The 14,635-nt window shown below is 39.8% G+C and overlaps 1 protein-coding gene across 2 annotated transcripts in view; it reads left to right on the forward strand.

The window, feature by feature from the left end:
• Nucleotides 1-14,635, forward strand: part of kif19 (kinesin family member 19) — a 40,386-nt gene that overhangs the window by 12,169 nt on the left and 13,582 nt on the right. Inside the window, exons 1-4 of one of the 2 annotated variants that reach the window (XM_044177769.1) lie at nt 8,329-8,441; nt 10,045-10,155; nt 10,270-10,357; nt 12,286-12,422. In XM_044177769.1, the coding sequence (XP_044033704.1) occupies nt 8,376-8,441; nt 10,045-10,155; nt 10,270-10,357; nt 12,286-12,422 (402 nt within the window). In that variant the 5' untranslated portion in view covers nt 8,329-8,375. Of the gene's footprint in view, nt 1-8,328; nt 8,442-10,044; nt 10,156-10,269; nt 10,358-12,285; nt 12,423-14,635 lie in introns of those variants that run through there. The other variant, XM_044177767.1, reaches the window with a different exon arrangement.

Genomic DNA, 14,635 nt, shown 5'->3' on the forward strand with positions numbered 1-14,635 from the left:
TAAGTAGCCTACAGTGTTTTTATTTAAAACCCTGTGGAAAGTTAATTGTGTGCTGTGGCCACAGAAGACTTGAAGATAAGGAAACACTAATGGCTGCTTTTGTGTTTCACACAGATGACATCTTCCACTCTGTCATGTCTGATGGAAGCAAATGGACTAAAATGCCTGAAAATAGCATGGTGTTTAGCACCATTCTGCTATTACTGATGTCATTACGTGTGAACATGGGCGTGAAGTTAACTTGACACTGTACTAAATAGATTCTTGCACAGCTTGCAGCTGCCTCCTACATAAAAGATTCTCCAAAGGGTATTACTTGTTATTACTTGGTACATGTTTTTTATGCCTTTTAATCTATTATACCTAACAGAGGAGAGCTATATAATTATGATACAGTAAACCATAACAATAATGTTAATGTATAATCATTACAATGGAAAAATAAAATAAAAAGAATATATAAATAAAATTGAATTGAACAAAACATGCTGGGTTTGGCACTGGTCATTCTGTTCTGCTATAATTAGGCAAAAATGTTAGGGGTGATACATATTCAGTCTCTACCAAATGTTTGTGTGCTCTGATATATACAAAATTCAAGTTGGTTGAACTCACTGAAACGCATTTCCCCCGATTTGCTTCTATTATATATCTTTACTGTTTAAGTTAAATAGGAATGAAAGCAGAACATAAAATCCACTGTATAAATGGAAAATTCTAGCACAATGTTCAATGAAAATAAGAGACAAAAGGCTAATTGTAAATGTATTTATTTTTTTTACTAAATTCTATGTTCCAGAACAACCCAGCATATTTGCATATATTTTAATCTGAGATTTCTTTCTTTGACCTAATTTTTGTATGCCAAAAGCACAGTTTCCTTTGTACTCTTAAGTTGGCACTCAAAGAGTCAGCCTGTGGCTAGATGTTGACCCGCAAAGACCACAGGGCTGTAACTTGATTCTGTGAAGCATGTGTATGTGTGCATGTCTGTGTGTTGTTGTCTGGGTAATTGGTGATTGTCCTAGTTTGTGTGTTATGGCCAACCTCCGGCCTCTGCCTCAAGGCTACCTCTGACCTTTAATAGACAGCAGCCTGTGCCAGGCTCTGGCATTCAGCTACTGAGCTTTCCTGCCAGTTGGTGTACACTTGGATGCTTTTTTGTTTGTGATGGCACCAAGTGGATAAGTGAAAGCTTTGCTGTTAATCAGCCTAATTACCTCCGCAAAGGAGGTTGTGTTTTTCGGTACTGCTTTTTTTTAGTTTGCAGGATATCACAAAAACTTCTGTGGTATAAAATGTGTTATAAATGCAAAAGGAAAAGGTGTTTAGGTTGTGTAGGTAGTAAAGTATTTTTGCTATTTTTGCACTTATTTTAAATAAGAACATCTACCACATGGACACTTTGAGGGTGACATTAAAGGCAATATTAGGGCATCCTACACCCTCCACATCTTCACACTTAATTGAGATCTGACTGTTCAATGAATTGCTTTCATGGATGACAAATTGCTGTATTGTTCCTCTTATCCTTTGTAACCATCTGTGCCTGTGCTATCCAATAATACATCTGTGCTACATGCCCTCAAAACCGAAATGACTAGGATAATGAGCAAGGGAGAAAAAATGGACAGGTGGCATGAAGAAAGAAAGGCTCATCCAGTTCTAGATCTTTCAAGATCTCTTGTCGCATTGCATAAGAGGCAGAGAATCCTATTGTAAGGACCTGTGAGTGTGTGTGAGTGTGTGTGTGTGTGTGTGTGTGTGTGTGTGTGTATCTGCAGGTGCACATATGAGTGTCTGAGTTGGAATTACAGCGACCCTCGTCTAACTGACCCTTGTCTAACTGTACTGATCTGGCATTCGTTTGTCACAGCCACAGCCAGACGTCTTATGTAACCTCAAATGAAGAGCAGACCTTGCTATCAAGCACCCTGTATCAGGTACACTGTGATCCAACACACACCTCCGATCATGGAGAGCCCCTGAAACAGGATATACAGTAGCATTGTTGGGGTGCAGAGAGGGCAGCTCTGAGGTTTTCTATCAGATAACCAGCCGCAATTGTGCCCGGTGGACTTTCCAAAGCTTTGGTTGCGTTTCTGAAAGAGCAGCTTGAAAGGTTGCCCCGTAAAGGTCGCCGCTTAGACCTGATTGCTTTCTTTTTGTGATCTTGATCCTTTGTTCTTTGCGGTATTCTTCACGCAGCACACAGATGTCATTGTTAAATAACTGCTGTTATGTAATTGTACAAACCTAAAGATAAGGGAAATGATGAAATGCATGGAGAGAGCCCAGCTGTCCACGCACACACATATGTATAGATACACATACTTCTTTCATGTTATGATGGATTCTGGGAGGCTGATCAGTACATTAGCTGAATATCTGCACAAAAATGAGAGTAGAGTCTTCAAGTAGGTGGTCGTCATCTATGTGCTGTAAACATATTGATGGCACATTGTAAATACTTTACATGTCTTTAACTGCTTACTTTAAGATGGAAAAATTAATGTATGTATGTATTTTATTTGCTTTTTAATTATTATGCGTCACATATGCTTGAGGTAACTTGTATTGTTTCAAGAAGATTCTATATATTCTATATACATACATGCTACACATGCACATACATGAAAACATTATTGTTGGTTTTTTTTGGTCCTATTTTTGTTTTGTTTGTCCATTAACCAGTTAGCAGGATATATTAACAAGACAGTTTAGTCTTGTCAGAGTCTACAGCCATGCGAGCTGCTCTGCTGTAATACTTGAGCTAAATGATAACATGCTCACAATGGCAATGCTAACATGCTGATGTTAGCAGTTTTAATGTTAACCATGTTCACCATCTTTGCAACATTTGCTAATTAGCACTAAACACAAAGTACAGCTGAGGCTGATGGTAATGTCATTAGTTTTGCAGGTATTTAATTATAAACCAATAGATGAAAAACTAAGGAATAACTGCAGTTATTACAATTCATCCTAAGGTGACATGAATATGTGAAACACATTTCATGGCAGTCCATCCAATAGTTAAGACATTTCAATAAAAACCACAAATGTCAACTTCATGCTAGAGGAAAAGTCAGGGGATCACCAAAGTCAGTAGGATTCATCTTCTGGGGAACATGATAAGATATTTCAGTCTGGACAAAAGTGGTGGACCGACCTAAGGACATTGCCATCCCTAGCCACATTTGGTGGAAATTCAGTTGCAAAGTTCAAGTGACCATTTTTAGTGTGAATACAACAATTTTTTCTAAAGGATTTTTAACACAGTGGAACAGGGCATTTTTGAACAATTTTGCTATTTTCTGACCTATACATACCACTCTTCTGTCAATAACCAGGTGTATTTTCATGCAGATCTAGATCTAGGTGGAGATTTCTAAAATTCTAAATATTTTCTAGGATTAAAATAATACCTTGGTTGAGCCTTGATAATGATCCCCAGTTGCACACAAATTCACAAAGCAGTTGAAACTGAATTGGAAACACACTTCCATGGTAACAAATGTCACATGGAGATGAGGGTTAAATGAGATTGGTGTCTCTGGGGAAAAACAAGATGCATAGATGGACATGCACTTTAGATATGACACACTGATACATGACCCACAGATAAAAGCCCTTTTCTTAATCTCTCCAATACATGCATGGTCAACCCTATGAGCTTGATAAAAGAGGATGTAACCTCATGACCTTTGAAACCAGAGCAATAAAGACAGGACACAAATGTGTGCAATAAAATGTGGCACGAGTGTGTACAGGTGGTTTGACGTGCTTCGGCCCTATCGCTCTGATTCAGACACCATCTGCATGTTTGTTTAAAAAGGGCATTTCCTTCTCCACCTGCTGTCTTGTGGTGTTGTTGTTTGGGTAATTGGTGATTGTCCTAGTTTGTGTGTTATGGCCAACCTCCGGCCTCTGCCTCAAGGCTACCTCTGACCTTTTAATAGTCTTTGACATTCTCCTCTCTCCTCTTTTTGGGTTTCATATTCTTAATTTTATCAGTCTTTACTTGTAGCTGCTGTATTATTCTGCTTAAGTGACTATTTATCGTCTTGTTAATTACACTTATATTTCTTCAGTTTCTCTCTAGTCTTACCTGCTGGAAATGAGACCAGATAGAAGTCTGTTTGTGTTGATTTGCTTCTAATCAAACTTTGTGTGTTATTACAGTGTGAGTGGCTGCCACTGAACTGTAGCCCTTTTATATGATTGAGATTTCCAATTGCTCTTTTGTCATTTTATTAGTTAGTCCGAACCATCATTTAGGTGTAATGAAACCAGTGCCTATAAAAACGGTTGATGTCTACACGACTGCTGACTTTTGTTGGCTGTCTTGGCAGCATTTGCCACTTGGCATACAATAGTGGAGCGAGTCAGGGAGAACCAACCAGGGCAGGCTGGCTTGTGAAACCGTACCACATCCAGGCTTTGAATTATGGATCCGTGGTGGGAGCTAGCAGTGCTATAATCAGCAAGATGGCCAACCAAGTCAACCCTGCTGCTTTTATGACCAGAACAGCAGGTCCTGTTGATTAGAAAACCCATCAGCCAAGAATGGTGCTGGGCAAGGGTGCTTCATCGCACCCCGCTGCTTTTTATGGCATTTAGATAACTCCATCACGCTAATTGGTTTCATGTCGCTGCATAAGCAAGCTGTTGTTTTGACTTCGGCTGATCCTTGTGAGGATGATGAATATTTTAGGAGCCTCTTTTTTTCATAGCCACAGTGTGTAAATTCACGCTCTGACCATTTGTTTTGTCAGCTCCCGGGGTCAAGTTAAATTGAGTTAAGCCCTGCATCCAAATGAAAAGTGGGTGTAGCATGTGATGGCCATTGTGAAAGGGGACAGCATGATTAAAACAGCTAAAAATGACACCACGTTTACAGGGGCTGTCGACCAGGAAATTACTTTCCTTTTCATGCGGTTCTTGGGTCCTTCAGGCTTCTGGCCCACTTGTGTCAAAATTGACATCTCCTTTAGTGGCATTCATGAATTAGTCAGCGGTCAATAAAAAGGGGTGATTGGTCCCAGTAGAAAAAGCAACAGGACCCAATTTAGACCTCAGTGCAAAATCTGTTCTTGACATCACTCACTGCATAATATGTTATTGAACTGAACCATAGTCCACTAATATTCTGATCTTTCCTGATCTTTGACAGATGATGCTTAACAAGCTGAACCAGTGAACCAGTTACTTCTGTCCTGATAGAATTGCAGATAGGTCAGACAGAATTAACCACCATCATGGACCTTTGGAAATCACAATGAGGACTCTACTCACACTGTATCTATCTTCTATCTGACTTAGTTTCAACTCTCAAATGATTATTGATCAAAAATAATTGTCTGCCTAGACTGGCTTTCAACATGGGAAGGCCAGGCGATTAACAGTAGGAAGTTAGAGAAACAGATATATTGGCAAAAAGACAAATAGATAGCTGATAAATGTGCTCTTATGCCTGACTCTTCATATTAGAGTCACAGCCAATGTCCCAGTATTTAATCATCATTGTCATAATTACAGCTTGCCCACTACTTTCATTATGTTCAAAAACAGTGATACCAGAACCAGTGAGACATTTTTATTAATCTTATCAGGCTCTGTGTTTGCTGTGTGTGCCAGTTGTGTTTGTAGAGTGGTTGCTGTGCAGCTGTTCACTGACTCACAGCCCAGGTTTAAATTTGTTGGATTCATGATGTACAGCAAATAAGAGGGATGAATATCAGCTCTAAGGCTGATTCTGACAATTCCGACTACCTGATGGACTACACTAACTGACAGTTTGATCAGCTGATCTCTGTTTAACAGGTCCTACTTGGATTTGTGGCTGTGTGATATAGTTGGCTAGTCCATGTGGAAATAAATAATAGGCTTTATCCAGCCATAGAAATTACTTGGTAGTGTTTGTGTGTGTAGTGATGATGTACCTTTTGTTACCTGTAGAGTATGACATAATACTTTGCAATAGCATGATCTTGTACTAAATACAGAGAACAAGGGCTGCAACTAACAATTATTTTCATTGTCAATTAAACTACCAAGTATTTTCTCGATTAATAGTTTGGTCTGTAAAATGTCAGCAAATTGTGAAAAATGCCCAATGCAAGTTTTCAAATATCTTGTGTTGTTTGATCAACAGTCCAAAACTCAAAGATATTCAATTTACTATCATAAAATAGTAAGTAAACCAGAAAATATTCACAATTGAGAAGCTGGAACTAGTGAATTTTTGCTTAAAAAACTGCTCAAACGATGAATCGATTATCAAAATAGTTGCCGATGAATTTTCTGTAGATCAACTAATCAATGAATCGACTAATCTTCGCAGCTCTCTTAAGAACTGTTGCACTCTGGATGATAAAATGATCTGTGCAAACTCGTTAGTGCATACACGTAGATCAAGAGAGTTGTTTTTAGTGTAAAAAATACAACAGACGACACCTCCTCTCATGCATACACCCAAGCACACTGCGTGGGAGTGCTGGCCTCAGCTCTCGTCATGCCTCTTGCCACCCTGCTTGCACAGACTTGCTTGTTGCAGAGGACATGAAATGCTGCTTTCTTAGTTGCTATGTGTGTATGAGTACATGTTTCCATGCAACTGTGTGAGAAAGAGTGAGGATGTGTGGGAGATTTAATGGTTTCCATGAGACTGCCATGTTTCCAAATGCTCCTTAACCTGTTCTGTACACTAGAAATCAATGCTCAGCAGCCGAGTCTGACCTGTACTTCACCCCAGACTCTTTGTTTCTTAGAAGCCTCTTAATTGAACTCAGAGGACAGTCTAATATGAAGGGCACCTATGTTGGCAAAGTCTAAACTCTGGGAGGTTATCTGTAGTCCATTATTGGCATCAAAACCCTGAAGTACATGCCCAGACATCCAGTCTTATGTTACCACACAGTGTACTGTCATTAGAGCCAGCACCTTACAGTCTTATTCGAAGACTTATTAGTGGTATAGAATCTGTCCAAGCAGCAGCTGCTGTGTGTAGATGTTCATGGGTGGAGCTGTGGAAGATACTGTAACTCAAGAAACACAGATGACAGATGGGACAAGAGGTGTTATCAACACCCTTGGCCTTTAATGATTTTCCCAAGTGCATGCACACAGACAGAACTGTGCATGGATGCACACACTATTTGATACCTACTATACATGCATCAGCTTTTTCAAGGAACACAATTACACACGCACACACCATGCATGCGATGTTCACACTAAGCTGGCAAAATTTTCTCTCTGGTTTTGCCTTGAATCCACACTTAACTGACATTGTTCACAAAACTGTGCTCTACATAGTGGACAAATTTGAAAATACCATTGTCACATTTTAGTGTGGATGAGGACATTGAAACTTCCAAAACGATGATGCATGTTGTCACAGACATGGTTGGATGTTGTGTAGAAGTAATATATTTGTTTGTATTTATGTTTATGTTGTCAGATGACTTTATGAACATAAATTACTGACTTGATGCAGCAGTGCAGGAATTACTGCCTTGGTTAACAGGTACTGTATGAGCCATAATCACATTACTACTTTATACTCATTGCTCTTGGCGGCTCAGGTTCTGGAGGGTCCCCGCTGGTCATATCCTCTTGCACAGCTGCAGCGGCAGCCTCTGCCTCTTGCCACTGCATTTCTTCGGCCGTATAATCTGGCTCGAATAAATACGCCTGAATATCCAAGTCAGCCAAAACACTGTAAAATGTATCCTCGTCCATAACATCCTCTACACTCATATTTTGGGATGCCATTTTTGCTGGAAACGTAGTTTCCTAGTTTGCAGTACAAACGAAGAGAACAAGGAAGTTCTGTTTTTGAGCGGCATCTAGTACGCTCCCTGGCTACCCAGCAGCGGAGACTAGAAATCCAGCTTTCTCAGTCAATATAGCACGCACTGAGGAATTTATTGCTTCAATCAACTGCATTGACCGTCAACACTGATTGGACATCCACATAAAACGTGCCTAATTTTCCCTTTAAGTGTTCTGATACTAAGAGAAGTACACCCTTGTTGTATCTTTCCTGTGAAATGTGATCAGAACTCGCATGTCATTGCAGCTGGACGGCATGCAAAGAAAAGTTAGAGGAGAAGCAGGAAGTTAGGAGGATGGGGAGAAAGAAGAAAGGGGAGGAACGATCGAAAAGGGAGTAGCATACAAACAAGTAGCGGTGTTGCATTCATTTCTCACACCTCTCCATCTTTCCTCCCTCTCCCTATCTCTCATCTTGAATTTCAATTGAGAGGCTTCAAAGTGAGCGGCTCAGTCGTTGAGGGGGTCATCAAACAAGCCGGGTGCTTCAGCATTACAGGCCTCAGAGGACTCTCCAGATCCACTGCTGAACAGAGATGATCAGCGGAAAAACCTGGCAAACTCCCAGCTGCCCGATGGTCGTATCTGAAAGAAGCTCAAGGGTCCTCTGTACCGTCTTGTTTTTTTTATTATTATTGACTTTTCTGCCATTTTCATAGCATGAGATTCAAACCCACAACACTGTGAGGGGAATAATTTTCCTTTAGCTGTGGACAGCCTGTCAATTGCACCCACTCTGATTCACTGATTTGTCAACAGCATTATAATATTTTCCTGTGATGTCATGCTGTGCTGTTTCTGTTCAGAATTTGTCCCTGAAATGTTCTTTTGGAAAGCTGTGATTAAACGATGATTGTGGGTTAGGCTTAGGCTTTGTCAAGCAGCACAATTGGAACAATGAGACATTTCCATGTATTCGTATACAGCGTGATTCTACTGCTCAGACTGTCACATGTACAAAAACACTTTTTTAGCAACCTGCCTCTGGTCTATCTCTTCCAGATGCTACAGTATGAATGTCCTCTACACGTGGGCTGATGGTTGGGTTTGGCTTTGTTTCTCCCTGTCCTCGCTTTTAAATGGGACATTGCAATTCCATGTGCACCAGACTCATTTGAAACTGTACAGTAGATTTGTGATTCCCAACCAGGGGTACATGATTGTCGAGTAGCTCAATTAATGTGAAAAAATGGAAAGTATTAATTGGTAAAATGATGAAACAAACTACCAGCTGTGATGAGCTGATTGCACGGAACATGTCACCCACCAGCATAAGTCAGTTAAGGTGCTTCCTTAACACCACCTGCTTCAATTGAGAGTGTGTGAAAGCTAGTTAAGAATAATGCAAAGAAGTTGAAACAGGTCCCTAAAAGTAATCAGTAAATGCTTGAAATGTCCAGCTTCTGCAGTGGTTGTTTGAATGCAAACTTGACCAAACCTACTGAAAAATATAAAAGAAATAAAAAACAGACCCAGGCTAAACATCAACAATTTCACGGTCACTATGTCTTGTAAGAAAACAATTATATAAAACAAATATATGATTTATACTGTTAATAACATCCAGCTTAAAATAAATTCAAATGGCTACATTAGGAAGATGACGAAACAAAACAAGGTTGGGAACCACTGAAGCAGATTAACCTACTAGAATCTTACAACTGACTGAGCTGACAGCTATGAGTGTCTGATGTATTTAAATTTTCCTGGTGTAAACCACAGAAACATACATTTGCAACAGACAGAGAGCCATCTGCATTTTGTGTTAACTAACCCTGACAGCTGATGCTCCAGCTGTGCACTGTACCTGCTTTTTTTCCCCCCTTTTGCAGCAATGCGATAACACATTATAATTTAAACAAACACTAAATGATAACAGTAGCTCCCAGTGAAACTATCATTTTACAATCTGTGATCCGTCCAATCCCAGTGGAATTTAGTTGGGACAATAATTTTGTATCATTTTTGGTCATTTACTTATGCCACATTTTCAAGCTGATCCTCAACTCACTGAATTAAGGGAACACTTTCTCATTAGCTTAACTTTCCACAGTGATTGACAAGAGACATATCTTCAAGTTAATTGGCTGCTCAGACATCAATTTGTGCTTGGAGACTTAACACTGACTCATACTGTGTTCCTCTTTTTTCCCATTCTCTCGTCTCTCTTTCCTTTCGTTGCTTTCCTCTTCTCTTCATTATTAGATGGTGGTTCTGATGGACCCCATGGAAGACCCGGACGACATCCTGCGTGCCAACCGCTCCAGGGAGAAGACTTACATGTTTGATGTGGCGTTTGACTACTCAGCCAGTCAGGTCAGTCAAAAGTGCAAAGTTCAAATAAATTAAAGATTAAATGAAATCTAAACAAATGTGGCACAGCATGTGCACTTGAACCATTAAACCATGTATTTGCTTCTTCCTGTGCAGGAGGAGGTGTACCGAGCTACAACCAAAGGGCTGATTGAGGGCCTCATATCAGGCTACAATGCCACCGTGTTTGCCTACGGACCCACGGGTTTGTGTGTGTGTGTGAGTGAGTGTGTGTGTGTGTGTGTGTGTGTCTTGCGCAGAAGCCACAAACACAACTAAGCACTCTGTTGTGTTTGAATGGAGGTGTGCCGTCCACCATTTACATGTGTTAGCTTTCTGGTGTATAATCTCTGGTCAGCCTCTTTCTGAGTCAACTAGTAAGCGCACTCTTTCAGTAAAGGGTGAGACATCTTATTTGCATCTGTTCTGGTTTTAAATTGTAGCGCAGGTCTGATTAGAAAATGAGTCATGCTTTACCTCCCACGTTTCCAGTGGGAAGGGACAGATTGTCAAAGACTAGTTGAGCACCATTTCTCCATCAAGTTACCCATCTATCTCACTGACTTCTTCTGTCTGTCCATCTGTCTCAGAGATTCACAGCTCTTTGTCTCCTCTTGTGGGGTGTCGTATGTGTGTGTGTTTATGTGTTTGTACCACGTGCAACAGTGTGGTCAGGCCAGCCAAGGACAGATTAAGATGGTACATCCTGAACATTCAGTTATATGGACACGGTAAACACTTAGCTTTTAAAGGACCAGTGTGTAACATTTAGGAGGATCTATTGGCAGAAATTGAATATAATATTCATAAGAATATTTTCATTAGTGTATAATCACCTGAAAATAAGAATTGTTGTGTTTTTCATTGCTGTTTATATCTACAGAGGGAGCAGGTCCCCTTCCACAGAGGCCGCCATGTTGCATCTCCATGTTTCTACAGTAGCCCAGAACGGACAAACGAAACACTGACTCTAGATAGGGCCTTTCACGTTTTTCTTGAGTTTCCTGGCCACCGTAGTTTCTCCTACACTCTTGGAAGGGGAGGATGAGGCGAGCAGTATTCAAATGGTTGCAAAATGCAATTTCACTGTTAGATGCCACTAAATCCTACACACTGCTCCTTTAACTTTAGGATTTATCTTTGATAAGGTGGTTTGGTTTATAATATAGTATTTACTTTTTCCTCTGAAGGGGGAATCACAGATCCAATTAATGACTGGGTGTGCCTCAACACCTTTTTCCCATGGAGCTCCATAGCATTTAAGGACAGAGCTCAATGTAGATAAAAGAAAAAGGAAACAAACAAAGGGCTTATTTCCAGATTGTATGTGCATATTATGCCATATTGGGGTCTGGAGATCAAGTATGATATCTTTAAAACTGCATCAATGCTCCACTATGTTCACCAGCTAGTCGCTAAATTTGTCTGGTGCTGAGCAAGTAGCATAAAGTGGGTTTATCAGAGCTTCAGCTTTTGCTGAAAACAGCTGCGTCTGGAAACAATGCTGATGAGAGTGGTGAGAAAGAGTCAAAACAGTAAAGTTATCCACATATAACCAAAGTAATGAGCTGAAAGACACTAAAATGTTCCATAGAGCTGAGGGGAACTGCAGAGTTGGGTGATAATTCTCTGTGGGTTTGTCACTACAAGTGACTCCTTTCAAAGTATACATTGTCATTTCATCCATTGTTTATATAATAAATGCTGATTAGAGCAGCATAAATATGACACAAGCCACTGGCTTATTTCCAAAGTGATTTGTGATTCAAATCAAGTCTAAAGAACCTTAATCAATCATTACCATTATATAACTATCAAACTGTGTATTCCTCTGTCTTTTCAAGACAAACACTGCGCTTTAAAAAACAAAGAGAAAAATATCATGGACAGAGTTTTTATGCAGAAATTAACCGGAAGTCCCTGCAGATAGAAGATGCCCCTTTTAAAAGAAAGTCAGCCACATCTCTGGATAAATAATCTAACAAGCTGTGGGTGTTTCATCACACAGCACTCAGATTCTGCGTAGAAACAACGTTAGGTTCCACTGTAGCAAGTGATGTAATAACTGTATCTCTATTTGAGCATGATGGGCCATACATTTTTTTTTTCTAAAATGTTCTTTTCTGTTTTCAGGTTGTGGGAAGACATACACCATGTTGGGAACAGACAAGGAGCCAGGCATCTACGTTCGAACGCTGAACGACCTGTTCCGTGCTATTGAGGAGACCAGTGATGACATGCTGTATAGCGTCTCCATGTCCTATCTGGAGGTCAGGATTTCATTTTCCACAACTCGTCTCCACATTTATTCTCCTCACGAGCTCACAGAATGTTAATGCAGCAGTGATGACACATCTCCTAATTACCCTGAAGTCGAAATGTTACAGCCATTAACTTGATCGCTTTTTCAGAGTTTAAAGATTTCTTCTGATTTCTTCACATTTTAATTGTCTTTATCTATCTCTGTTTCTGTCAGCGTCACAATTAGAATTTCTTTCCCTGTCATCTGTTCACACTGATAAGATCTGAGGTTGTTGAGGCAGATCCTACTGGTGTCCTTTTACTTTTGCCTGCCATTCGTTTCACATCTGAAATGAGCTGAGCTGGCATCCCTACCCACAGGCCTGTAGAAAAGGCCAGACACAGATAAACCAACTTAGCAGAACACGATAATTCTACACTGGTATATGTGTGTTTTTATATGCCTCGTGTTTCTTTCATATCTTGATGCCTTGTTTATGTCTTACAAAAAGCACTTTGAATTGTTGTTGAAAGGTGCTGTACAAATACACTTGCTATGCCTCTCGTTGCCTTGTTAAAAGGCAAGACAAAAACAAAACAAAAACCTTTTATGAAAATAGAAGTGAAATACAAAGTGGTAGTCAGACACAGAGTGTCACTGAACCATCATTAAACCATCGGCTGTAGTTTTTGTGGTTTTTCCCTAACTGACCCTTATCGTTGGCCATTTAGCAGCTTTGGCATGTTGCAGTAATTTCACCCATTTATTGTGGTTTTTCCCTATTTTTCCCCTTTGCCTTTTCATTTCTATGGTTTTGTTTTATTGTGTCTTCTTTTTTTGTCTTTCTTTCTTCTTCTAGAGGCAAAAGATCATGGGCTAAAAACACCAGTGTCACTTGAAATTATCGATTATTTTCTCAATTTATATTCCAAGTAGATATAATGGTAGCCTATTTAGTTTTGTTTGTCTCTCTGTGGTATTCTTTGGAGTACAAATACAGACTATTACTGATTAATTTCTCTCATGCTGACACAAAATGTACGTTTGTGCAGTTGATTAGCTGGTTAGCACTGTGTTTAAGTGCAACCTTTCTCACAAAAAATGTGTGAAGCAACCACACCATCACCCAAAATTTGTTTAAAGACCGAGGATGTTTGTTTTTCGTATGTCTATTGTCCATTATCTGTTACTTCAACACCACTATAGCTTGCACAAGATTTACAAACTTTGTAAAACACCACAGTAAGTAACCGATTACACACTGTAGGAATAAAGGTGCTTTTGTTGCACAGAAGCCCTAAGTACTTCTAGGTGTGGAGTGATCTGTGGTCCTGTTGGCTGAGTGATTATCTCTGCCTTTGTCACTGGATGATGAACCACAGATAAGACGGCAGGCTGATGATGGCGGTTTCTCTGTGTGCCTGCTGGCTGTGGTTCCAAACCTCATTACTGAGAGGCAGGTACAGCTCAGACTGTGTGGTTGATGACAAAGCCCTTAGTAGCACTCGATACAATGGAGTTGGTTCATTTGACTCTGATAGCAGTAACTGAGCCTGACTGCTGTGACTTAGTATTCCCATTTAAAGAGGGCATTTCTGGCTTTTCCTGACTTTGGTCAATTTGAAATTAGTATAGTCATACAGATATGTCTTAGTGTATATAGTATTCATAGTTCTGAATAAGGTTGTCCTTTCAAAAGCCTTTTCAAGTTATCTATTTACACTTTTTACCTCGCACATAGCAGCTACTTGGTTTTTTAAAAACAGGAAATATTATATCATGTGAACCTTGGAAATTGACAACCTCATTCAGTATCTTTTTTATGATTTTAAGTGAACAATTTGTCCATCATAGCTTTGCTCCCAAAAGTTGTTTAGGAAAAGATGGCAGCATCGATATATAAAAAAGAATGAGTCATATTTGTTCAAAAATGTTCAGGTTGTCACGAAAGGAAATGAGCATGAGAGAAAAAAGAAAGGAAGAGCAAAGTGTTGGGAGAGAAAGATGATGAATGTAACCTTGTATAAAAAGAGCAAAAAGATTTAGTTTTATCGAAGCTTAGCTCTTTAGTAGCACTGGGAGTGGGTGGAAGTGAACATTTTCCTATTAAAATGCTAATCATGGAATCTGGATCTTCTCTGACCTGTATTGCGCAAGTCTTGAGGATGAATCTCAACACAAGGCTGTGTGTGACATGTGTGTTTGCTGTTTCCAGGGAGCAATCTGTTGCCACTGCTGCCT

This window comes from Siniperca chuatsi, linkage group LG20 (genome assembly GCF_020085105.1).
Source record: "Siniperca chuatsi isolate FFG_IHB_CAS linkage group LG20, ASM2008510v1, whole genome shotgun sequence".
NCBI lineage: Eukaryota > Metazoa > Chordata > Actinopteri > Centrarchiformes > Sinipercidae > Siniperca > Siniperca chuatsi.